The following is a 25,517-nucleotide window of genomic DNA, read 5'->3' on the forward strand; positions in this document are numbered from 1 at the left end:
CTCAGGGTGTTGCCGAAGCCTGGCAGGGATCCGGAACTCCCGGAATCTTATAGGCCTATTTCCCTGCTTAATATGGACTATAAGCTGTTTACCAAGATATTAGCTGACAGGTTAAAACTTGTATTGCCCTTTATTGTCCACCCAGATCAGTCGGGATTCATTTGGGGTCGCCAGGCGGTTGTTAATATAAGGAAAATCTTAACAGTAATGCAGAGGTTACAGAGGATTCCTCAGATACGGGCACCAATGTAATCTTATCACTTGACGCCGAAAAGGCATTTGATATGGTGACTTGGGACCATTTATTTGATACCCTACATAGGTTCGGGGCCCCGTCAGCCTTTGTAGAAATGTTGGTCCGCCTATACACAGACCCGGCCACGCAAGTATTAGGCAATGGATATATTTCTTCCCCCTTCTACATCCAGAGAGGCACCCGTCAGGGCTGCCCTCTATCCCCTCTGCTATTCGCCCTAGCCCTGGAGCCACTGGCGATAGCCCTCCGTGGCACGTCTTCCTTTAGAGGCATTTTGGTGGGCAGGCTGGAGGTTAAGATAGCGTTGTTTGCTGATGATATGTTGCTATTTATCGCTGACCCCAGCAGGTCGATAGGACCTATAGTCTCCATCATTGATAGCTTTGGATCCTTTGCGGGTTACAAGGTTAATCTTTCCAAATCGGAACTCATGCCTCTATCGGGAGATGCGTCCTTCTTTAATAGGCACCCGATATTGTCCCAGTTCCCTAGGACCCAGAGGGCTCTTAAGTATTTGGGGATAATGATACCCACATCACTGGAACTGTTGTATACAGTTAACGTTGCCCCGCCCCTGACGGCTGTCCGGGCTCTCCTAGACGGGTGGGTTAATTTGCCCTTGTCCTTGCTGGGAAGGGCCACGGTCCTTAAAAGTGTAGTGTTCCCGAAACTCTCATATATTTTGCAGATGCTGCCATTACGCCTTACAAAAAAAGACTGTAGGTCTGTAAATTCCATGTTCTCTAAATTTTTATGGGGGGGGGGGGAGGAAACCAAGGATTTCTTATGCTAAACTTCAGATGCCAAGGGCGGAGGGGGGGCTGGGGATTCCAGACCTGGAAGCGTTTAGTAGAGCGGTGATGTTCCGCTATGTCACAGATTGGTCATGGCAGCGTTCTTGTTTTACCAATTATACACTGGAGGAGGAACAGTTTGCCCCCTTCTCTCCCAGCGCCCTCCTTCACACCCCAAGGAACAAGCTGCCGGCATCACTTAAGACGAATATTATCCTTTCTGATACTCATGGAGCCTGGCACTATTCCAATTAAAAATTACATAGAAACCCGGCCTCCTCCCGTTACACAACTTTCTGGGGGAATCCCTGCTTCAGTCCTGGGCTGGAAAATGCTAACTTTAAGTAGTGGCGGGAGCGGGGAATTTCGTCTATTAGAGACGTATTTGACCCTGGGGGAAGGCATATGCTCTCCTTTGAGGAATTAAAGTCCAAATATGGTATAGCAAACTCAAATTTTTATATGTACCTGCAAGCCCGACATTTTGTCATTACTATGGCTGTCCCTATAACGTCGCCAGACAAACAGGATCCGATAGCCACTCTCCTCACTCTCACGAATGCCTCTGCTTATCGTTTATCTTATTATTATGACCATTTACGGGTGATACAGACGGAAAAGCTATGGAAACGTACGGTTTATAATTGGGAAGGGGATGTACCGGACTTCCCGGCGCAACCAATTCTACTGAAATCCTGTCAGTATACATTTAAATATCTACACTCGGCTCAGCTTCAGGAAGTGTACTTTAAGTTATTACACAGGGCTTACATAGCCCCGGCCCAAAGAGTGCATATGATCCCGGATGGGAATAGTGAATGTTTAAAATGCCACATGTCAAGGGCCTCCTTTTTTCATTATTTTTGGACATGTAGGAAGATTGCTACGTTTTGGAACAAAGTTATTGTATTTATTAATAGAACTCTCTCATTGGGGGTCGCCAGAGACCCCATAGCTTGTTTATGCAACTGTTTTGAGGGTTGGCATCTTGGCCCGGATAGGAAGCGAGTTACGCCCATTCTCACGGTCATTCTCACGGTGGCTAACAAGGTTATTTTGAACCATTGGACGAAGAAGTCATCTCCCTCTTTGGGGGAATTAAAAAATGTTCTTTTACGGGTTCTCTACTTCGAGCGCCAAGCCACCTTGCCAGACATTGAGAGGGGAGTCGCTCGCTTTTACTCGAAATGGAAGCCTTACATTGACAGTCTAGACATTGATACACAGAGCCATATTGAAAGGCTCTTTGAAAATACCTCCTGGGTTCTTCACAAACATGTAGATGCTAATTGATCTGAGTTAATACTTTGCTGTATTGAGGTTGATGGGCACATGGAATGGGGTAATATATGAATGCCACGCGACTAAGGAGTGAATTGTCTTGTCTTGTCTCCCCCCTCCCCTTCTCCCTTCTTGTGTTCTCCCTTATTATTTTATGATGTTTATAAGTGGGTGATGACAGTTTACAGTATATAAGTATAGGATATGCGAAATTAAGTGGTACGAGTTGCAAGGCACAGAGACACTTGCAGTTCTGTTAATGCTGAATTGTATATATGTATCTATGCCATTCCTATATTCTTCCATTTTGATTCACCACTGTATGTAAAATTTTATATTATAAAAATTAGAAAATAAAAACAATTTTACAAAAAAAAAAAAAAAACCTCTGATTCAAGTATTCCATACAGTCATGTGTTTCAGTGTCCATACAAAATTCTGCTTTGCTAGTATTCTCCTCATCCTCCACCCTTTGTGCCTTACAAGGCACATGTGGCAAAAAGGTAGCTGGATTTAATGTCTTGCACCTTTTTATGGTAATGTTTACTGGAGCCATCAGTAATAGCTCCCATTTTGTAAACCGCGTGGATGAGACATGCTTGGTTTGGGCAGAATTTAGAAGGACCGATACAGCATGTGGTGTATGAACTGTTAATTCATGCCCTAGTACTACGTCCTCACTTTTACTTACCAGTAAAGCTATTGTGGCTACACTTTTAACTAAGTAGGAAGTGACCGTGCCACAGTGTCCAATTGTGCACTGTAGTATGCTACTGGTCAGCTGGCATAACCATGTTTCTGAGTTAAGACCCCTGCCGCACACCCAGCAGCCTCTGTACCGTATAACTCAAATTGTTTCTTGTAATCAGGCAGTCCCAGTGTGGGGGCTCTTGTCAAGCACTCCTTTAGCTTCTCAAACACCAGTTCGGACTCCTCAGTATGAGAAACCCGTTCTGGTTTGTTTGATTAAACCATTTCCTGCAATGATACTGCCAAAATAGAGAAACCTGGGATCCAATTTCGACAATATCCACACATTCCTAGAAATGTGCGGATTTGTTGCTGGGTTTGCGGCAGTGTCATATCCTGTATGGCCTGTATCCTGTCTTGGGTCAAGTGTCTGAGTCCTTGTGTGAGGCAGTGTCCCTGTTATGATACCAGTACGTCTGACCAGAGGTGATCTTATGACGGAGGTCAGAGTACTGGAATGGAATGCTGGTTACGGGAGCAGGAAAGCCTAGTAACCCCTGGCGCCCTAACTCCGTTGTCTCGCCCGTGTTATCAGAAATCCCCTGCGAGACTATGGTTGCTTGAGCCCATGGCAGCCGCGTTTGAAGGGCGGATTATGTCTGCCCAACTCCGATGCCCCCTCAGGTCTTAATGGGAGACAAAGGGAAATCCGAGACAGGGTGATAACAAGGGGCCCTCTGACTAAGCAACCAGGCCAGGGGCTACAAGCTAACTAACTTAAACCAGAAGTATGTGCGGACAAACCGCCAGGGAAAAGGACAACCAAAAATCCACGAATCCGTTACTCCTATCCAGCACCGCTGGATACCAGAGTGGATTTGTGGGAGCGGAATCCTCCGCAAAAGCTCCGAAACACAATATAACCAAATAATAAATAGTAAGCGGTCAAGCCGCAACACACGGCTACGCCGCGACTCACGAACACCACAGGATGTTAAAGGTGCTCGGTCAGGACTCCAGGAAAAGATGACAACTTCCGAGTATTGGACCACTGAGGACAGGAACGACCGGATAGACAGGACTGGAAAACTCTCTGCAACAGACACAGCAAACAGGAAGCTATTACCGGCGTCTGTGAGAAGTCCAGAGAGTGCTTTTAACTGGGAGCTCTCCAATCAGGAGCCAGACAGGGTAATTAACAATCATGCCGTGCAGCTGCATGCTGCACGGCCAGGATACCAATGAGGTGATTAATCTAGACCCAGCAACGGGGAACGCGGTCCGACAGTGGCGTCCCCGTTGCTAGGGTCTGAGCGGCTCCGTGCGCCCGGCGTCTAGCGTTGCTAGGGAGCCGGCGGCTGTCCGCATGCGGCGTCCCTAGTTGCTAGGCGCCGGGCCGCACTGACGGGCGGACCCTCGGCGCCTAACAGTACCCCCCCCTTGAGGAGGGGTCAAGGAACCCCTAAGGCCAGGTTTCTGAGGAAATTCTCGAAAAAATGCCTTTTTGAGCCTCGGGGCATGGAGATCCTCATCCAGGACCCAAGACCTTTCTTCTGGACCATAACCTCTCCAATGTACCAAAAAATAAAGCCGACCCCGGGACAACTTGGAATCGAGAACCTTCTCCACCAAGAACTCCTGCTGACCCTGTACATCTATTGGTGATTTCCCCTGAGAGATCTTCCGAGGAAATCTACTGGAAGAAACGTATGGTTTCAACAGGGAGCAATGGAAAGTATTTCCGATCCGGAGAGTTCTTGGTAAACGTAACCGGAAAGCAACTGGATTGATTTTTTTTATAATATGAAATGGTCCAATAAATTTAGGGCCCAATCTGGCTGAGGTTTGTCGAAGTCTAATGTTGCGAGTCGACAACCACACCCTATCTCCAACTTTAAAAGTGCACGGCCGCCGGAGCCTGTCAGAAAATTTTTTCTCCCGAAATGCCGCTTTTCTGAGAGCAAGGTGCACTTTTCTCCAAATGAGTCTGAGATGAGCGGTCAAGGTCAGTGAGGAGACAGAGGAATGTTGAAAAAAGGAATTAGCTCTGGGGTGAAAACCAAAAACTGTAAAAAATGGAGACACATTGGTGGAGGAATGACAGGCATTGTTGTAAGCAAACTCCGCCAACGGAAGAAACTCGGACCAGTCATTTTGGAGTTTGGCCGAGTACAAACGCAAATATTGTTTTAATGATTGATTAACTCGCTCAGTCTGCCCGTTGGATTGGGGATGGTAGCCAGACGTTAAAGACAATTTCATCTTTAAAGAGGCACAAAAAGACTTCCAAAATTGTGCAATGAATTGTGGACCCCGATCAGAAACAATATCAGTGGGTAACCCATGGAGTCTGAAAACATGGCGGAGGAACAAAACTGCCAATCCCTGGGCAGATGGCAATCGGGGAAGAGCAATGAAATGGGCCATCTTGCTAAAACGGTCAACTACCACCCATATGACTCGGCATCCGGCTGACAGAGGGAGGTCCACCACAAAATCCATGGAAATATGAGACCATGGCCTGAGAGGAACATTCAAGGGCATAAGTTGACCGATAGGCAAGGAACGGGGAACTTTATGCTGTGCACAGACCTGACACGAAAAAACAAACTCCTTAATGTCTTTGGAAAGACCAGGCCACCATACTGAGCGGGAGACTAATTCCAAAGTCTTAGCGATCCCCGGATGCCCGGCAACTTTGCTATCATGAAACTCCGTCAAAACAGTTGCTCTCAAGAACTCAGGGACATAAAGACGACCAGCAGGAGTATTTCCAGGAGCTTGATGTTGAAGCTGCTTTAACTGGGTAAATAAATCTTGTGTGAGGCCTGCCCGAATGACTGAAGACGGAAGTATGGGAGTAACAGGACTGTTATCATGAACTGGAAGAAAACTGCGTGACAGGGCATCCGCCTTGGCATTCTTGGAACCTGGCCTGAAGGTGATAATAAACTTGAAACGAGTAAAAAATAAAGCCCAACGAGCTTGCCGGGCATTCAGCCGTTTAGCTGATTCAATGTACTGAAGATTTTTGTGATCAGTCAAAACTGAAATGGTATGTGTTGCTCCCTCAAGCCAATGCCTCCACTCCTCGAAAGCCCATTTAATAGCCAGTAATTCCCGGTTACCAACATCGTAGTTGGATTCAGCAGATGAGAATTTCCTGGACATAAAGGCACAAGGATGTAATTCTAGAGAATCCGGATCCTTCTGAGATAGGATAGCCCCTACTCCAACCTCCGAGGCATCAACCTCAACAATGAAAGGCAATTCTGGGTTGGGATGTCTGAGGACCGGGGCTGAGACAAAGGCTTGTTTCAAGGCCTGAAAAGATAACTCAGCTTCACGTGACCAGTTGGTTGGATCCGCTCCCTTCTTAGTCAGTGCCACAATGGGAGCAACTAGGTCGGAGAAAGAGTGAATAAATCTTCTATAATAATTCGCAAACCCTAAAAAGCGCTGAATTGCTTTTAAGTTGGTGGGTTGCGCCCAACTAAGGATGGCTTGGAGCTTCTTCGGTTCCATACAGAATCCCCGAGGAGAAATAATGTACCCTAAAAAGGATACCTCCGTGACATGAAATTCACACTTCTCCAGCTTGGCATATAGGTGATTTTCACGTAATTTTTTTAGAACCTGACGCACCTGGGTAACGTGTTGTTCAATAGAGTCAGAATATATCAAGATATCGTCTAAATAGACTACTACGAATCTTCCAAGAAAATCACGGAGCACATCGTTAATGAGATCCTGGAAAACTGCCGGAGCGTTAGACAGGCCGAATGGCATAACCAGATACTCATAGTGACCCGACTGAGTACTGAATGCCGTTTTCCACTCATCCCCTGACTTGATTCGGATGAGGTTATATGCTCCTCTCAGGTCAATCTTAGAAAAAATCACAGCCGAACGTAGCTGATCAAAGAGGACAGAAATCAGCGGCAAAGGGTAAGTATTTTTTACTGAGATTTTATTCAAGGCTCTAACGTCAATGCAAGGTCTGAGTGATCCATCCTTCTTCTCCACAAAGAAGAAGCCTGCACTTAAAGGGGATTTGGACGGCCTGATAAATCCTTTCCCTAGGCTTTCTTTAACATATTCATTCATAGCCACAGTTTCTGGTCCGGACAATGCATATAACCTTCCCTTAGGCAAAGTGGCACCAGGAATTAGCTCAATAGCACAATCATAAGGCCGATGGGGAGGCAGAATGTCCGCATTGCCCTTGGAAAATACATCAACAAAATCCTGGTATTCCACAGGAATGGGTGCGGGAATGACAGCAGCTATTCTGATGGGAAGCGTAATACATTCTTTATTACAGATGGTACCCCACTGTGAGATCTCCCCCGACTGCCAATCAATGATGGGATTATGAAAGGCCAGCCAAGGGTGACCCAGAACCACTGGAACTGCTGGGCAATGGGTAAGGAAAAATTCAATTTTTTCGGAATGAAGAGCTCCTACCGAAAATAGTACAGGAGGTGTACAGAGAGAAATAACCCCATTGGACAAGGGACTCCCATCTAAACCATGCATGGTGATACACCTACCCAAGGCTAACTGAGGAATACCTAAGGCCTTGGCCCACGTTAAGTCCATAAAGTTCCCTGCAGCTCCACTGTCAACAAAAGCCGACACCGAGGAACAGAGGCTGCCAAAGGAAACTTTAGCTGGGACTAACAGTGAATTATTTGAGGAGATAAGCTGCAGACCAAAGTGAACCCCCTCACAATTCACTTGGTCGAGGCGTTTCCCGACTTGTTCGGACAATTACGGGCAAAATGTCCCTTACTCCCACAGTACAAACAAAGACCAGAATTTTGCCTTCTGGTTCTTTCTTCAGGAGACAGCTTGGAGAGACCTATCTGCATGGGCTCCTCTATGTCCACAGGAATGGAAAAAACACCAGGAGTAGACCCGACAGATGCTCCTTTTTCAGCCCTCCGCTCTCTGAGACGACGATCAATCTTAATAGAAAGCTCCATGAGTTTATCAAGAGTCTCAGGAGCGGGATACTGAAGGAGACTGTCTTTTATAGACTCAGATAAGCCGAGGCGAAACTGACTGCGCAGGGCTGGGTCATTCCATCCACAGTCGTTCGACCAACGGCGAAACTCCGTACAATAAATCTCTGCGGGATTCTTACCCTGTCTGAGAGCACGCAAATGACTCTCGGCGGATGCCTCTCTATCAGGGTCATCATACAATAGCCCTAAAGACCCCAGAAAGGCGTCTACAGACAACAATGCCGGATCGTCAGTTCTTAAACCAAAAGCCCAGGTCTGGGGATCCCCCTGAAGTAAAGAAATAATAATTCCGACCCGCTGAGATTCCGTACCTGAGGAGACTGGTCTTAAATGAAAATAAAGTTTACAAGACTCTTTAAAATTAAAAAACTGCTTTCTATCCCCAGAAAAACGGTCAGGCAAATGCATTTTTGGTTCAGGAACGACCCTCGGGGAAGTCCGTAACAGATCTTCCTGTGACCTCACCCGAAGGGATAGATCCTGAACCATCTGAGTAAGTTCTTGAATCTGACTAACTAGAAGCTGGCCAGGATTTGGCCCTACACCAGTGGGATTCATGAGGCCGACAAATCTTCCAAACTGAAATAAGGGAAAAAATCAAACCCTGTTTAATTTTAAATTTTAGTCTGGCCGGTAATAATGTTATGATACCAGTACGTCTGACCAGAGGTGATCTTATGACGGAGGTCAGAGTACTGGAATGGAATGCTGGTTACGGGAGCAGGAAAGCCTAGTAACCCCTGGCGCCCTAACTCCGTTGTCTCGCCCGTGTTATCAGAAATCCCCTGCGAGACTATGGTTGCTTGAGCCCATGGCAGCCGCGTTTGAAGGGCGGATTATGTCTGCCCAACTCCGATGCCCCCTCAGGTCTTAATGGGAGACAAAGGGAAATCCGAGACAGGGTGATAACAAGGGGCCCTCTGACTAAGCAACCAGGCCAGGGGCTACAAGCTAACTAACTTAAACCAGAAGTATGTGCGGACAAACCGCCAGGGAAAAGGACAACCAAAAATCCACGAATCCGTTACTCCTATCCAGCACCGCTGGATACCAGAGTGGATTTGTGGGAGCGGAATCCTCCGCAAAAGCTCCGAAACACAATATAACCAAATAATAAATAGTAAGCGGTCAAGCCGCAACACACGGCTACGCCGCGACTCACGAACACCACAGGATGTTAAAGGTGCTCGGTCAGGACTCCAGGAAAAGATGACAACTTCCGAGTATTGGACCACTGAGGACAGGAACGACCGGATAGACAGGACTGGAAAACTCTCTGCAACAGACACAGCAAACAGGAAGCTATTACCGGCGTCTGTGAGAAGTCCAGAGAGTGCTTTTAACTGGGAGCTCTCCAATCAGGAGCCAGACAGGGTAATTAACAATCATGCCGTGCAGCTGCATGCTGCACGGCCAGGATACCAATGAGGTGATTAATCTAGACCCAGCAACGGGGAACGCGGTCCGACAGTGGCGTCCCCGTTGCTAGGGTCTGAGCGGCTCCGTGCGCCCGGCGTCTAGCGTTGCTAGGGAGCCGGCGGCTGTCCGCATGCGGCGTCCCTAGTTGCTAGGCGCCGGGCCGCACTGACGGGCGGACCCTCGGCGCCTAACAGTCCCAAGTTTTTAACCCTTGTCTGGCACAACTGCAGTTTATCATTTAAGACCTTGTGCTCTGTGTTATGCACACCAGTGCCTGCAGGAATGTACTGGTGTCAGAACTGTTATGCACTCCAGTGCCTGCAGGAATGCACTGGTGTTTGAACTGTTATGCACACCAGTGCCTGCAGGAATGTACTGGTGTCTGAACGGATAGGTATGCAAAGCAAATGAACTCACAGACAGACACAGAAGGTGATAGGGTAACAAAATACACACAAAGTGAACAGAGAAGCCCAGAGGCTAAGGAACTGGGTGTCTCCCTAGTATTAGTAATGCTCATATGGGAAAAGCAAGATGTTGTGTTTTAATACGTAGAGAACCCGAAATGCTGTTGCTAAGGGCAACAGCAAAACCCTAAAGGGTTACCAACGGGTGTGGCAGTCAACTCCTTGGTCAGAGATGGAATGATAGACACAAGGAGAGTCTCCACAATCCTAATTCTCACTTGCAGTGCACAGGTTCAGCTTACTGCCACTAAACTGACACCTGACACCTTGCACAGTGAGACAGGATTTAGGCAGGCAAGTCTTAGAATACAGCCGCAAACTTGCTAAGTTCACAGAGTAGTAAAAGAACCCCAGCAAGCTAAACGACTGACTCCAGTCTTACTGCTAGGTCTGGATTGGCAGAGTGTAGTACCAAATCCCCAGGCCTATTTGCAGTAAGCAACAACAAATACAAAGCTACACAGTACTGGCTAACTTTCAGGAACTGACTAACCAACAAAGATTCAGCAGCATCTGCTTAACCTGAGAAGAGGCCTTATAAAGCAGGTGCTGTCCACGCCCCACTCAGACCTCACAGACTGTGGGCACAAAAACCAGCACCGGATCCCCTGCCGTGCACAGAGCCTGTAACCACTGCACAGCAAAAGACCCGAACCGGAGTATCAGCTGCGCTCAGGTTACTCCGCTAGCACTTGTCTCCCGGTTGCCATGACGACGTGGCAGCACAGGGCAGGAGACCCTAACACTCTGTCTGGGAGAGATGAAACAAAAGTTGTTTAGTATCTGCCAGTGAAGACAGAAATGAGTCGAAGCACAGTAACAAGTCATCTACATATTGTATAAATTGTTGGGCAATTTTTGGGCTGAAAGGATTGTAAGCAGTCATGCTGGAAGAAAATACTTGGGCTGTCAATGAAACCTTGGGGAAGGCGGGTCCAGGTATATTGTACTCCCCATGTACATGTATTGACTGTCGGGATGAAGATGAACAGTGAAGAAGGCAGAACAAAGGTCAATTACAGTAAAGTGAGTAGAGGTGGAAGGGATTTGCATGAAGATGACAGCTGGATTAGGCACTACGGGGAATTGACTCTCAACTACTTTGTTTACCCCTCTTAAATCCTGTACTAATCTGAAGCACCTCCCACCGCTTTTCTTTACTGGGAATATGGGATTGTTGGCTGTACTGGATGTCCTGATTAAAATTCCCTGTTGCAACAGTCTTTTGATTACAGGATACACCCCTAATTCTACCTCTGGCTTCAGAGGATACTGAGGCATTTTTGGAGCTATCCTGCCATCTTTTAACTGTATCACTACTGGGGCTACATTAGCTATCAATCCAGTGTCCTGTCCATCCTTAGTCCATAGGGAACCCGGTATTTACGAGATCATTTCCTCTATCTGTGATGGACATGAGTCTAGAACGGTGGAATGCAATATTAGTCTTTGAGGAGTGTTTAGCATATCTTATACTTCTTGAGCATGGTTTTCAGGGATGTCTGCAAATATACCATCAGGGGTACAATATATTACACATCTCAATTTACACAACAAATCTCTGCCAAGTAAGTTAGTCGGGCCACTGCTGCCAGAAGAAAAGAGTGTTTGGCATGCAGAGGCCCAATCGTAACTTCTACTGGTTTTGTTAAAGTGTAATGTTGCACTTTTCCAGATACTCCCATTGCCGAAATAGTTTTACCTGTGGTTCTTAAACCTAATGGAGAATTTAGAACAGATCTGGCTGCCCCTGTATCCATAAGGAAAGATTGCTTTGTGCCAGCTACATTAATTATGACCTCTTGCTCTTCCTTAATATCTTAAGTCAATCTAACCGGCTGTAAGATACAGGTGTGACCTAACCCCCACTGCTGTCCCTGACTTCCCTGCAAAGCATTTGCAGCTATGATATGTGAGGGTACTTGCTGTGGCATTTCGGGTGCCCGCCAATCCCTCCTTTGTGGGTATCTATGTGTTTCCCTCCTATGTGGTTTGTAGTTTCTTTTATGTAGGTTGGAGTTACGTGTTTCCTTAGGTTCTGAACAATATCTAGATATGTGTCCCTCTTTACCACAACTATAACATGTTATGTTCCTTCCTTTGTGTTCCCCATATGTGTTGTGTTGGTAAGGTCACGTAGGGGTATTTTCCATTGCCTGAATACTTACTGTCAGCAATTTCTCCGTCCTTTCCTCTTTACGCTTACCTATGTTTTTGTCATGTTGTAAGGCTGATTCCCTAAGTGCATCTACAGTTATACCTCTCCAATTGGACAGGGACATTTGCACCCTTATTTTTAATGGTTCCTTAAGACCATCCATTAGTATCGAGATGGCTACCTCCCTATGATGCATATCATCTTTTATGTCAGTTATTCCGGTATGTTTAGCCATTTCTTGCAAAGCCCTTGTGAAATAGTCAATTGTGGTCTCATTATCTTTTTGTTTTATGGTGGATATTTTTCTCCAGTCAACTACTACTGGTAAGTATGTGGCCAATTGACTCGTTATTTTTCTTACATTATTTTGATTATCTTCATCAGTCAAAGATCTGTCATCTTCGAATCGACAATCTTTGATAAATTTGTGGATATTAATATTGGGAGTAAGACAAGCTCTAAATATTATCCGCCAATCTTTGTTAGTAGGCTCATGAGCATTACCCAGGTCCTTAACAAAGTTTTGACAGCCAGTCAGATCTTTCCTAGGGTCTGGAAAATCTGTTATAATTGACTGCAACTCTGACCTATTCTAGGGGCAATACATAGCCATGTGTCTAATAGGGATTACCCCATCTCTGTCCGATTTCCCACTGGGAATTGCTAACGTGCGGACAGGATATACTCCAGTTATTTCACTATTTTCTGAATTTATTTTTGGCCTTACCATCTCTGTACTATGAATGGCACCATACTTACCAGTTCCACTGATCTCAGCCACTTCTTCTGCTCCTGCTGCAACTCCTCATTTACCTAGTGGATATTGTCCCTCATGGAAGCTGAGTGCATGAGAAATGGCCGAGACCAGGGTAGGGTCATCATCTTCTCCTGAATAAAAACTTTTAGCATTTGTTAATACAGGGTTCAAGTTACATTTCTTTTCATTTTCTGTAGTTATACAGGCTGTAACTCTAACTCTTTTCCCATCCACATATAGCTGTGGTGGCGCACTTGCTTTCACTTTTTCTGAGGTACTAGGTTTTAATTCATAATCTATCTCCCTTGTACTTCACCTTCTTCTTGCCACAAGTTTAGACAATCATTATGTTTTATTCTCAATTTGCATGATTTTATCAGGCATATTTGGTTTTGTACTGTATGTAGTAACTCGGGATCAAAACTACCAATTTTTTAAAATGATATTTTACCATTCTCAATAATACGTACCCATTCATTACTATAAGCCACTGCATACTCACCATATTTCTTACGCATAATGTATCCTGCGGACCCTTTTGGTCCATCTCCAACCTGAACCGTGGTTTCCTCAGTCATCCCACGAGTCCATTTAGCGTCCATGTTGGTGGCTTTTACCAAAACACTAAAGGACTTCTTTGTGATGCTGGTGGAAGATTTAACCAAGCTACTTCCACAACACTCCTTCCCACTTTATATGCAACTGACCGACACTTAAGCGGGAAACGCATACAGTGAGGATGATCCCTACATTGGTTTCTTTCCACTAGAATTCCAGATGGGAAACGTCACCATCTAGTGGATTTCTACAAGGACTTTTCACTGAGAGAATCCGTGAATTTCCTTCTGTACACAAATCACGTCTGCATATGTTACGCCGCATTGTACTTAGAATACCAGGACATCCAAGTTCTATGAAACTTGTCCACTTGTTCACCAAGAAAGATAGGTATTCCTTCTTTGCCATAAACCAGATGCTGTTCACAAGTTCAGGACTGGTAGGAGGGTTTATTTGTTTCCACGACTTAGCAATTTAGCGGCACAAGAAACTTTTTTTTTATATTGGGAAAGTGTAACTTGATCTTTGCTGAAAAGTGTAACTTGATCTTTGCTGAAAAGTGTAACTTCATCTTTGCTAAGGATGACTGCGACTCACACTAAGCACTGCAGCGATTCAAATGGGGATACCAGGGGCAAACGCAGGATTTGTGAAGAGGGGTTTCCAAAGAGGACGTGGAGGCAAGCACGGGGGGCGGAGGCTGAGGTGACCATATACACACACACACGTACACATACAGTATGTATAGTGAAGTCCGGCACTCCACTCACTTTTGTATACTGTGCCCCGTTGCCTTCCGTAGATAGTGGGACACATGAACAAAAAAAAGACAGCGGCACTCAGGAACTTCCAATGTGACAAAGGGGCTGCAGGCCCCGAAACATTGGCTTTTGATATGTGACAATTTGAAACAGATTTTTTTCACATTGGAAGTCCCTGAGTGCCGCTGACTACAGAAATGGTGGTACTAACGGACTTTTCATCACCCAAAAATGAAGACTCACAGACACCCGCAGGCTACTACGTTTTGGTTTTTAAAATCTTAGGCAAGGTATCCCTAACAAAGGTTATTATAAACTGAAACACTAGAATAGCCTGCAGGTGTCTGTGGGCCTTCATTTTTCGGTGATGAATGTCCCTGAGCAACCATTTAAATACACACACTTACTAACTATATATATTGAACCCCATCATATATATATATATATATATATATATATATACACTGAATATGTAAATATACATACATTATATATATATATACACACACATATATATATATATATATATATATATACCCATATATTGACACTTAAACACTATGGGGTATATGCAATTGTGGTCGAATTCCCGAAATTGTCGAAAAACTGGACTTTTTCGCCCAAAAAAAAAAAACGACAATGCAATTCAGTACTTTCCGTCAAAAAAACGGACTTTCCAAATTCGACTTTTTGAAATTCGACATTTGTCAAATTCGACATTTCTGCAATGGTACAAATGCAGCAATTCACCAAAAGTATATTCAATTGAAGTTTGGAATTTCGACAACAGTGCTTTTAGACAGTAAATTCGTCATTTTCAATCCGCCACACTTTGGTGGGGGAATCTAATAAAAAAAATTTAAAACATGTTTTTTTTTTGGTGTTTTTTTTTATTGGTAATAGCATATCTATTTATATTAGAAGGGATTAGGTAATTGGTTTGTCTAATTTGGAGGCACAAGTATTGTTTATATATTTTAAAAAATATATATATATTTTTTTTTTAAATGGAATGGTAAAATCCTGGAAAAAAATGGCGTGGGGTCCCCCCTCCAAAGCATAACCAGCCTCGGGCTCTTCGAGCCGGTCCTGGTTCTAAAAATCCGGGGGGGGGAAATGACAGGGGATCCCCCGTATTTTTAAAACCAGCACCGGGCTCTGCGCCTGGTGCTGGTGCAAAAAATATGGGGGACAAAAAGCGTAGGGGTCCCCCGTATTTTTTACACCAGCATCGGGCTCCACTAGCTGGACAGATAATGCCACAGCCGGGGGTCACTTTTATACAGCGCCCTGCGGCCATGGCATTAAATACCCAACTAGTCACCCCTGGCCGGGGTACCCTGGGGGAGTGGGGACCCCTTCAATCAAGGGGTCCCCCCCCAGCCACCCAAGGGCCAGGGGTGAAGCCTGAGGCTGTCCCCCCCATCCAAGGGCTGCGGATGGGGGGCTGATAGCCTTGAGAAATTTGAAAGAATATTGTTTTTTCCAGTAGTATTACAAGTCCCAGCAAGCCTCCCCGCAAGCTGGTACTTGGAGAACCACAAGTACCAGCATGCGGGAGAAAAACGGGCCCGCTGGTACCTGTAGTTCTACTGGGAAAAAAAAACAAATAAAAACAGGAGACACACAAATTTCTCAAGGCTATCAGCCCCCCATCCGCAGCCCTTGGATGGGGGGGACAGCCTCGGGCTTCACCCCTGGCCCTTGGGTGGCTGTGGGGGGGGGACCCCTTGATTGAAGGGGTCCCCACTCCCCCAGGGTACCCCGGCCAGGGGTGACTAGTTGGATATTTAATGCCACGGCCGCAGGGCGCTGTATAAAAGTGACCCCCGGCTGTGGCATTATCTGTCCAGCTAGTGGAGCCCGATGCTGGTGTAAAAAATGCGGGGGACCCCTACTCTTTTTGTCCCCCGTATTTTTTGCACCAGGCGCAGAGCCCGCTGCTGGTTTTAAAAATACGGGGGATCCCCTGTCATTGTCCCCCCCGGATTTTTATAACCAGGACCGGATCGAAGAGCCCGAGGCTGGTTATGCTTTGGAGGGGGGACCCCACGCAATTTTTTTTCGGGTTTTTTCCCGTTTTAAAAAATCGGATCAAAATCCGTCAAATCGGCCGTTTTTCGACAGCGGGACTGTCGAATCCGTTTTTTATTGAATATGGTAAATTTCGGCACCCACTTGCCGGAATTTGACGGTCGAATTGTGTCGAATTAAAAAACGGGCGAAAAATTGCCGCGATTCGCCGATAAAATGCCAATATAATAATCAGTTTGCAAAATGGTGATACTAGGTGTGCTGGAACAAGCCCCATGGACCTTACACAGGGTTGGAAATAATGGGGTTAAACTTTCAGATGTTCGCTTGAGCTGTTCAGGAGTGCATCAGACCTCTATGAACTCACTGCTTCTCTGTAGTAATCACTACTAGGTGTTGTTGTTATGGTCTCTGTATGATTCAGACAGCAGGAGAAGATGCATGCACTTTCCTACCGTAGATATCGAGCGGGACAGACGTTTTGAAGAGAGAGTGCTTCACTCTGCCGTCTCTCACTCTCACAGCCCATTAGAAAATGCTTGGGAGGACCTGCGCACTTCAGCTCCCCCTAGCTTCAGCTATCTGCCACTGCAAGCTGTCTCTGTAGTTTCATGGAGGCAGCTGCAGCATCACTCCGTCTCCAAAAAAAAAAAAAATCAGTCAACTGCGGCGATGAATCGGCGGCCAGGGGGGGTTTCTAGGTACTCAGAAACCCCCCCTGCGTGCGCTAGTGGATACAGTCCTAAAAGTGGTCTCTGCAGGAAGAAGCGAAAATGGTCAGATGAATTACCTGGGCACTTTTGCTTACTGATTTTATGATTTACTGCTGCAGTTGTTCGGTAGCCCCTTTATGGACTGAGTATTGCTGCTGGAAACTTTTGCCACCATTGCCGCAACTGGGGTGTACCGCTGTTTGTGATTGCTACTGGAGCACCCCTTTAGACCCGTGTGTGTTCGACACTGCCGCCAGACCCCTCTCCATTCAAGGGCTACGGCTGGGGCTTGTTGGCGTAGGAGCACCTTGTATATGCATGCAACAGTCTTAGTAGCTTTTACATCCACTGAGAATTTCTGTGTCGGGGGCCACCCCTTTATATGGGTCAGACCAAGGAGTGTGTCATTATGCTGGAGGACATTTTGGTATCTAAACATCCGCCTCTAACTGTTTTGTTACTACTGGCTACAGATGGTATTGGGAGCTGATTAGTTCTTTCTTCTTCAAAGGTATACTCTTATTAAATATAATGGATATGGCAGCTGGACTTATTATGCATGTAAGCATTCCTATATATTTTATATTGTAAGGATTAATCATATGAGTGAATTTCCCTTCTGCAAATTAGATTTTTCAACAATGGTCACGTCTTTTCTAAACCAGCCCTAGCACTTGTGCCTAGGCTGGTACCAGAAAAATTGTGTGAGTGGGAAGAGGGGTTGCATGGGGTCCCCCTGATTTTTCTGATACCGGCACTAAGCTTGACCAGCCAATGTTAATGGAACCAGAAAGGGGAGGCCTACGTGGTGGTCCCCTGACCATCTTTCCACTACTCCTAGCCAGCATTTTTTGCGGGCCCCACTCCCCTGGGAGAACCAGCCTTGGTGCCAACTGACTGGGGCCAATGAATTACATTGTGGGTCTCTACTCGTAGTTCCACGAGCCTTACTTGTAAAACCTAGTGCTAGTTTCGGAAATATTAGGGGAACCTAGGCACAAGCGCTAGTGCTTGCTTAACATAGAGCGAGGGACCACACACTATTTGTTCCTTTAATAAACCAGTGTGTTTTCAGCAGACACTATGAAAACTTGCTGGAATGAAAGCAAGTTGGCTCTTTAAGTTGCCCCATATTGTTAAACAGTTGATGAGTTAATTAATGGCTAACTTGCAACATATTACATTCGGTAACTATATTGTCACTGGAAACCCGTGTAATAGGAAACCAATACTGAACAAATTATAACTATGTCTCTTTGTATGAGAAAATGTGCTTCTATATATACATCAACTGGTTCTTTCTTACCGGTATAGTATTTACTGTATAATGCACCAGTGACGTATGGTGGCCAGGTGAGGCGGTATACTGCAGTATACACCAGAGTTTTGACTGAAAAACACAAAGAATACTGTATATCAGAGATATCTTCTTTGAATTATTCTAATAATTTTTATAGTCAAAACTCTGGAGAATACTGGTCTAAAACAGGTGAGGCAGCGTCCCCCCCCCCCCCCCCCCGAGCCCCCGCCTACCTTGTCCGCACATCTCTGATCACAACTCACCAAATTTCCAGCAGTATATACTGCTGCACCTGTGTGTAATGCCCACCCTTGGGTTCATATATGTGTGTGTAAATCTGGCTGTGATACTAGCCAGTGCCTCCCCAGCCATTTACCTCACCGCATGTCACTGATATGTACTATAGGCAGTGACATATGTATAATGGGTGCAGTGTGTGTGGGTCCAGAGGAGGCCCACACCACACACACTGCACCCATTTCTTCTATACTCACCTTTCTAGTGTCCATCGGTGTCTGTGTGTGGGCCACCTCCTCTCCTGGAAACTGTAGCACCGCTGTTAGCGCTCTGAGCACTAGAAACTCTGGCACACTGCCAGAGTCTACAGCACATGCCCAGGTCTCCAAAAAAAATGCCCACTGTGCCATTTTTCCAGAGACCTGCGCATGCGCTGTAGACTGTAGTGCTCAGAGCGCTAACAGTGGCGCTGCCAGCTACGGGAGAGGAGGGGGCCCACACACGGAGACTGCACAAGGGTGCCCTCCTCTCTAGATACGCAGCTGACTATAGGTGATTGTTTGATAACATTATATACTTTATTTGTGTATATTTATGCATATATTACCTGTCTGTTTCCTTGTATGAAGTTGGAATTCATAGCTAATTGCATAGTCACATTTCATAAAAATGTTGGCAGCTGATCTATAATTTATTTTGCATGTGAGAATTAATTAATGGTATCTCTTACAGGCTACCAGTCTGACCCACTGAGATCTCCAGAAATGTTTAAACTCAAAGCAGATGTTTTGAGATTCAAAGAAGTGGAAAATCAGCTAAAAGAAGTCCTTGGAACATCAGTCCTTAGTCCGATTGGGCCTGCTCACGGAGGGTGTATCAGCCAAGCCCAGAATTACAACACGGATCAAGGCCATGTGTTTGTGAAGATCAACCAAGGCACACAGGTTAAAGTTTTCTTCTAACTTAAAATTTCAACCCACCCTCTCTGCAGCCTAAACCTAATTTTGACCAGATCCCGCAGGAAGAAATGGTAATACATATTTGAGGACAGCAAAGTTCCAATGAGATCCTTTAATTCCCTTGCGTAATTTCTCAGCCTTTCTTTGGTGTAAGAAAAGGGAATGAGAGCCAAGATTGTATGTCTTAATTATGTTATTACTTTTTCTGGACTAATTATTTTCCATGTTTTTGATGTGCCTATCCCATGGAGAATGACTTTTGTTATTTTTTAGTCTACGCAAGTCAGTTTATACTATGTTTTATTTTCTGTCTGACAGAGCTTTCTGCTATTAATATAATAGAATAAAAATAATTTTATGTTATAGACATTAAATGGTGAAAAATTGGTAAAACAAACAAAAATCCTGTTCCATAAAAATCCAAAATAGCTTTTTGATATTTATCCAAAATGTAGACTTTTTTTTTTTTTTAATGCAGTCGCAATATGATGCCAATGCATGCGGGTAAATTGTTTCCATGTGTGTAGTTCCTAAGGGTGGAGGTCATTGGGGATAGGACCGTGGTCCAATGACATAATTTGTGAAAGATTTAGATTTAAATTTACTAAGTGTAGGGTTCCAAAACCACTTGTTCTTGACTTGTTTAAGCAGGATAGACAATTAACGTAACACGGCAAGAAGTGGCACCGCCGCTTAGTATATTCACCCTGAAGCTGGGTACACACATATCCAATCCTCAGAAGATCCGACTACTGACCAACTGGGGGGGGTGCTGGGAATAGCCCCAGGCTTTTTGGGGTCCCCACTTCCCCATAAATTGTTTCCCTAACCAGGGCCGTAGAGAGATTGCCCGGGCCCTGGTAAAGTCGGGGGACATAATGTAATCACAGAGGCATGGCCATGCCCCCTTTAAAAAAATTTAAAAAAAACGACTATTTGTGCTGGCACATCCGGTAATGGCAAGGCGTTTGGCATGATCAGTGTGATTGCTATCCCCCTTGCAGGTAGAGGAAACTGCTGCACTCAGTGGCAGTAGCCTGCACATAGCAGATTGTGCTGAGCTGGGGAGAGAGGTTGAGGCTGCCGGCTGGCAGCGAGCATGGACCCGGACCCCCGCTGGGCCCTTCCAACAAGCCCGAACCTGGGTAATTAGTACTGCCCCTCCTATTGGGGCCACTGTCCCTAAAGACATACTTGCTTGTAATACATTCCCGGATTAAGGGATGGGCGACAGAAGCAGTCGTCCCAGGAGCCCCACACAGCGGGGTACTCTGACTCGGCAACTGGGATAATGCCTGCTGATGCAGGCATGTGTGTTTGAGTGGCACAAAAGATTTAGGGGTCTATTTACTAAGTCTTGGAAAGAGATAAAGTGGATGGAGGTAAAGTACCAACCAACTAGCTCTTAACTGTAATTTTTCAAAAACAACCTGTAACATGACAGGAGCTGATTGGCTGGTACTTTATGATGGTCATGCGGATGTCATAATGATGAACGCTCCAGAAGCCTTTGAAAATAAAAAAAAACAAAGTAAAATGTACAAACAATTTAGAAAATTGTTCGAATTGACCGTCAACTCGCATCCGAATGATAGCAGAAATGTTAAACATCGACAAAGAAACTGTTAGGCAAGTTTTGCGTCAAGATCATAACATAACAAAAGTTTGTGCTAAGATTGTTGCAATGTCGAGCAGAAAGAAACTCGAAAGTTAATTTGAACAGACATTTTAGAACAAATACAAGCGGATTCACATTTTTTTAGATGAAGTAATTACCTGTGATGGAACTTCCAGTACGATCCTGAGACAAAACACCAGTCCATGCACTGGAAAACACCATCATCACCAAGAAAGTCCAAATTTAAAAGCCATGTTAATTGTTTTCTTTGATATCCAGGGTGTTATTTTGGCAAACTGGGTACCAGGAGGCGCAACAGTGAATCAACATTACTACAAAAATGTTCTAGAAACTTTGCGGAAAAGAATCAGAAGAAAGAGGCCAGAGTTGTGGAAAAATGGTTTCATCCTCCATAAGGATAACGCACCAGACCACACAGCTCTCTCTCTCTCTGAATATGTTTTTGGACGAGAAACAGACTGCGGTGCTAGAACACCCTAAATATTCGCCAGACCTAGCACTGTGTGACTTATTTCTTTTTCCTAAAGGCAGATCTGTACTCAAAGGAAACTCATTTTGCATCATTTACTGAGGTACAAAACAAAACGATTGACCTGTTGAGACAGCTGACAGATAATGAGCTACAGCGCAGCTTTGACAAATGGATAATAAGAATGCAGCAGTGTGTGGATGTAGAAGGGGAGTACATAAAAGGGAAACAGAGTTAAACTGTACTTTTTTTTCAAAACAGTTTAGATTTTTATTAGCATGACAACATTGTACCAATCAAATTCACCACAAAAATAATTCAGCATAACGCAGGCACATACAAACAAAGAAGTATTATATCAGGTAAAGAAGGGTGTAAACAATAAAATATTATGGTATTGTGTCAATGCAGAACCCTAGCAGGTAGGGCCATATATATACATCCAGCCATTAGTCGTTACAATTTAATACTCAGAAACAAAGTAAATGCAATCTAAAAAGACAACAATAAACAAACAAAACCCACCCTGATCCCTCCCTTCCCACACTTCCATAGTCTCAGTGCAGTAATGGAAATCATCCCAGTGTATTATTATTATTATTATTATTATTATTACATATTATTTACAAGGCGCCACAAGTGTTTCGCCGCGCCGTACAAAGGACAGTACAGGGAGACAAAACTCAGCATTACAGTAAATAAATAACAGAAATAGAGTACAGATTGGAGGGGAGCACATTGCAGTAGTCGAGTCGTAAGATGACCAGAGAGTGGATGATAAGTTTAGTTGCACTCTGGGAGAGAAATGGCCTGATACGAGCAATGTTGCGAGCTGGAACCGACAGGATTGTGCCAGAGCTTGGATGTGGAGTGCAAAGGAGAGGGAGGAGTCAAGAGTGATGCCCAAGCAGCGGAGTTGGGGAACGGGGGAGATGGTGGTGTTGTCAACAGTAATAGAGATATTGGTAGGGGGGGTGGTCTTCAGTATGCCGACTGACGGGATCCCAGCGCACAGTATACTGGCGCCGGGATCCCGTCAGCCGGCATACCGACACTTATTCTCCCTCGTGGGGGTCCACGAAACCCCTGGAGGGAGAATAAAATAGCGTGCCCGTAGCGTGGCGAGCGCAGCGTGCCCGCAAGGGGCTCATTTGCGCTTGCCACACTGTCGATAAGCCGGCGGTCGGGCTCCCGGCGCCGGTATGCTGGTCGCCGGGAGCCCGACCGCCGGCATACCATAGTGAACCCGGTAGGGGGTGTTGCTCTGGATGGGGAAAGATGATGAGTTCAGTTTTGTCCATGTTGAGCTTCAGAGAGCGCTCAGACATCCAGGAGGAGATTGCGGATAGGCAGCTGGACACCTGAGAGAGGACAGAGGGGGACAAATCAGGAGAGGAGAGGTAGAGTTGTGTGTCATCAGCATAGAGGTGGTATTGAAGGCCAAAGAAGTTACTGAGCGCACCCAGGGAAGAGGTGTACAGGGAGAACAGAAGGGGGCCAAGGACAAAACCCTGAGGGACACCAACAGGAAGAATGGAAGGGTGTGAGGTGGTGACGGAGGCAGACACAGAGAACGAGCGGTTAGTGAGGTAAGAAGAAAACCGGTCAAGGACAGTGCTAGGGAGGCCAGCATTTTGAAGTGTGCAGAGGAGGATAGGATGTTCCACGGTGTCAAAAGCAGCAGAGAGGTCCAGAAGGATGATCAGAGAGAAGTGGCCCCTGGATGTGGCCGAAAGCAGGTCATTGGTGGCTTTCACCAGGGCAGTCTTAGTGGAGTGGAGTGGGCGAAAGCCAGATTGTAGTGGATCGAGGATGGAGTTGTCAGAGAGGTAGCTTGTGAGATGGCTGTAGACCAGTCGTTCAAGTAGTTTGGAGGCGAAAGGGAGAAGAGAGATGGGGCGGTAGTTAGTGGGTGATGAAGGGTCGAGGCTGGGTTTTTTGAGAATAGGTGAGACCAGAGCATGTTTGAATGGTGAGGGGAAGATGTCGTTAGAGAGCGACAGGTTATAGAGGTGAGCAAGGTGGGAGCAGGCAGTGGGGGAGAGGGAGCGGAGAAGATGGGAGGGAAGGGGGTCCAGGGGGCAGGTGGAGGTGGGGAAGGATAAGATGAGGGTGTGGACTTCCTTGTCTGAAGTGGGACGGATGGAGGACAGGGTGGGATAGATGGAGGGGAGGGATGATGGGGGCAGGGGGTTAGCAGAGGGGTGACGGCGGGAGATGTGTTGGATATCCTCAATTTTGGAGATGAAGAAGGAGGCAAAGTCAGTGGCAGTGAGGGAGGATGGGAGTGGAGTAGGAGGGGGCAAAGGAGAGTGTTGACAGTTTCAAAGAGACGGCGTGGACAGGAGGACTGAGAAGAGATGAATACTTGGAAAAAGGATTGCTTGGCAAGGGAAAGAGCTGAGCTGTAGTAGGGGAGAATAAACTTGAAATGGAGGAAGTCCGGCAGAGAGTGAGATTTCCTCCAGGAGCGTGAGCATTTTTGTAAGAAACGTGTTAGTTTGGTGTGCCGGGGGTTGGGGTTTGTAGCGGTGGAGGGGGACAGAGGAGAGGGGGGCCACAGAGTTGAGAGCAGCGGTTAGGGAAGAGTTATAGAAGTAGGCTGCCTGGTTGGGACAGGTCATAGTGGAAAGAGGAGAGAGGAAAGTCTCAAGTGAGGACATGAAAGTGGGGCCGAGAGACCCGAGATTACGGCTGGTGATGGTGGGTCTGGGCGTGGAGAGGAGAAAGGAGGATGAGAGGGTGAAAGAAAGTAGATGGTGGTCAGAGAGAGGGAAGGAAGAGTTTGAGAAATCAGAGAGATCACATCGGTGGGTGAAGACAAGGTCGAGGGAGTGGCCGAGATTGTGAGTAGGTGTGGAGGTCCATTGAGAAAGTCCAAAGGAGGTGGAAAAGGCAAGAAGATTAGTGGAAGCAGCATTAGTGATGCCAATATGGATGTTAAAGTCACTGAGGATGACAGAGGGGAGGTCGGAGGAGAGAAAGTGGAGAAGCCAGGCAGCAAAGTTGTCAAGGAAAGGTGAACAGTGGCCAGGGGGCGGTATATCACTGCCACAAGGAGGTGAATGGGGTAGAAGAGGCGGATAGTATGGACCTCAAAGGTGGAGAAGGTGAGGGAGGGCTCAGGTGGGATGACACGAAAGGTGCAGTTTGGGGAGAGAAGGATGCCCACGCCTCCACCCTGGCGGTCATCAGGTCTGACCATGTGGGTGTCGAAGTCAAAAATATTACATAGAGAAAGCATACAGACTCCACACATATGAGTCGCTATGCTTGCAAATACACGCAGCAAGCACAGCAATATACGGTACCATACGCATTTACACAGACATGCCACAGAGATAGATTTGACACATATTTCATACAGCACATAATTAGAACATATCAAGCACCAGACATCATAATGTTTTAAATATATTTAATGGAGTAAGTCATGTATGTGTATTATTGGAACGAAGCAAGATAGACATGTTGTGTTTGGTATTAAAGCAACCAGATTAATGTGTATATCAATTTGATGCCTGTTATTAAGTTGTAGCTCATTGCAACAAGTAGATATGATTAAATGTATGAAAGCTAAAGTCATTCTTATTAGAACAATGGATTTCCTGGAAGACAGCATGCTTGACCAGTGGCTATCTCCTGTAATTTGTCCATCAAGGCTGAAACTCGTTTGCATATGAATTGACCAGTGACTCATCATGAATGAGAAAGTTCCCTCCCTTAGACTAGTTTGTGCACTCCTTCAAACTACATAGTACATTGCTGATGAGACACACAGAAGTCTCTGTCCTTTTTCCCCTGAGTCCTGAGCGAGATGGAGTGTTGGTAATATTTTGTTTCTGTTAGTTGGAGTTAAGAGCTAAAGATGGAGGAACTGGAGCGTAGAAAGCATTGAGCAAAATATGGTAATTGTATCGCTGGCCTGTAACTGTATGTATTTAATTTAGTTTGTATTAACTGCTTACTGTATAAATTGTAACCATGTAACTATA

General features: G+C 45.6%; 1 protein-coding gene across 4 annotated transcripts in view; it reads left to right on the forward strand.

Moving 5' to 3' along the window:
• Positions 1-25,517, forward strand: part of LOC135056157 (ketosamine-3-kinase-like) — a 101,758-nt gene that overhangs the window by 13,883 nt on the left and 62,358 nt on the right. For all 4 annotated transcript variants that reach the window (XM_063960998.1, XM_063961001.1, XM_063960999.1 and 1 more), the window contains one exon: positions 19,188-19,399. In XM_063960998.1, the coding sequence (XP_063817068.1) occupies positions 19,188-19,399 (212 nt within the window). The remainder of the gene's footprint in view (positions 1-19,187; positions 19,400-25,517) is intronic.

This window comes from Pseudophryne corroboree, chromosome 3, assembly GCF_028390025.1.
Source record: "Pseudophryne corroboree isolate aPseCor3 chromosome 3, aPseCor3.hap2, whole genome shotgun sequence".
In the NCBI taxonomy this organism is placed as follows: domain Eukaryota; kingdom Metazoa; phylum Chordata; class Amphibia; order Anura; family Myobatrachidae; genus Pseudophryne; species Pseudophryne corroboree.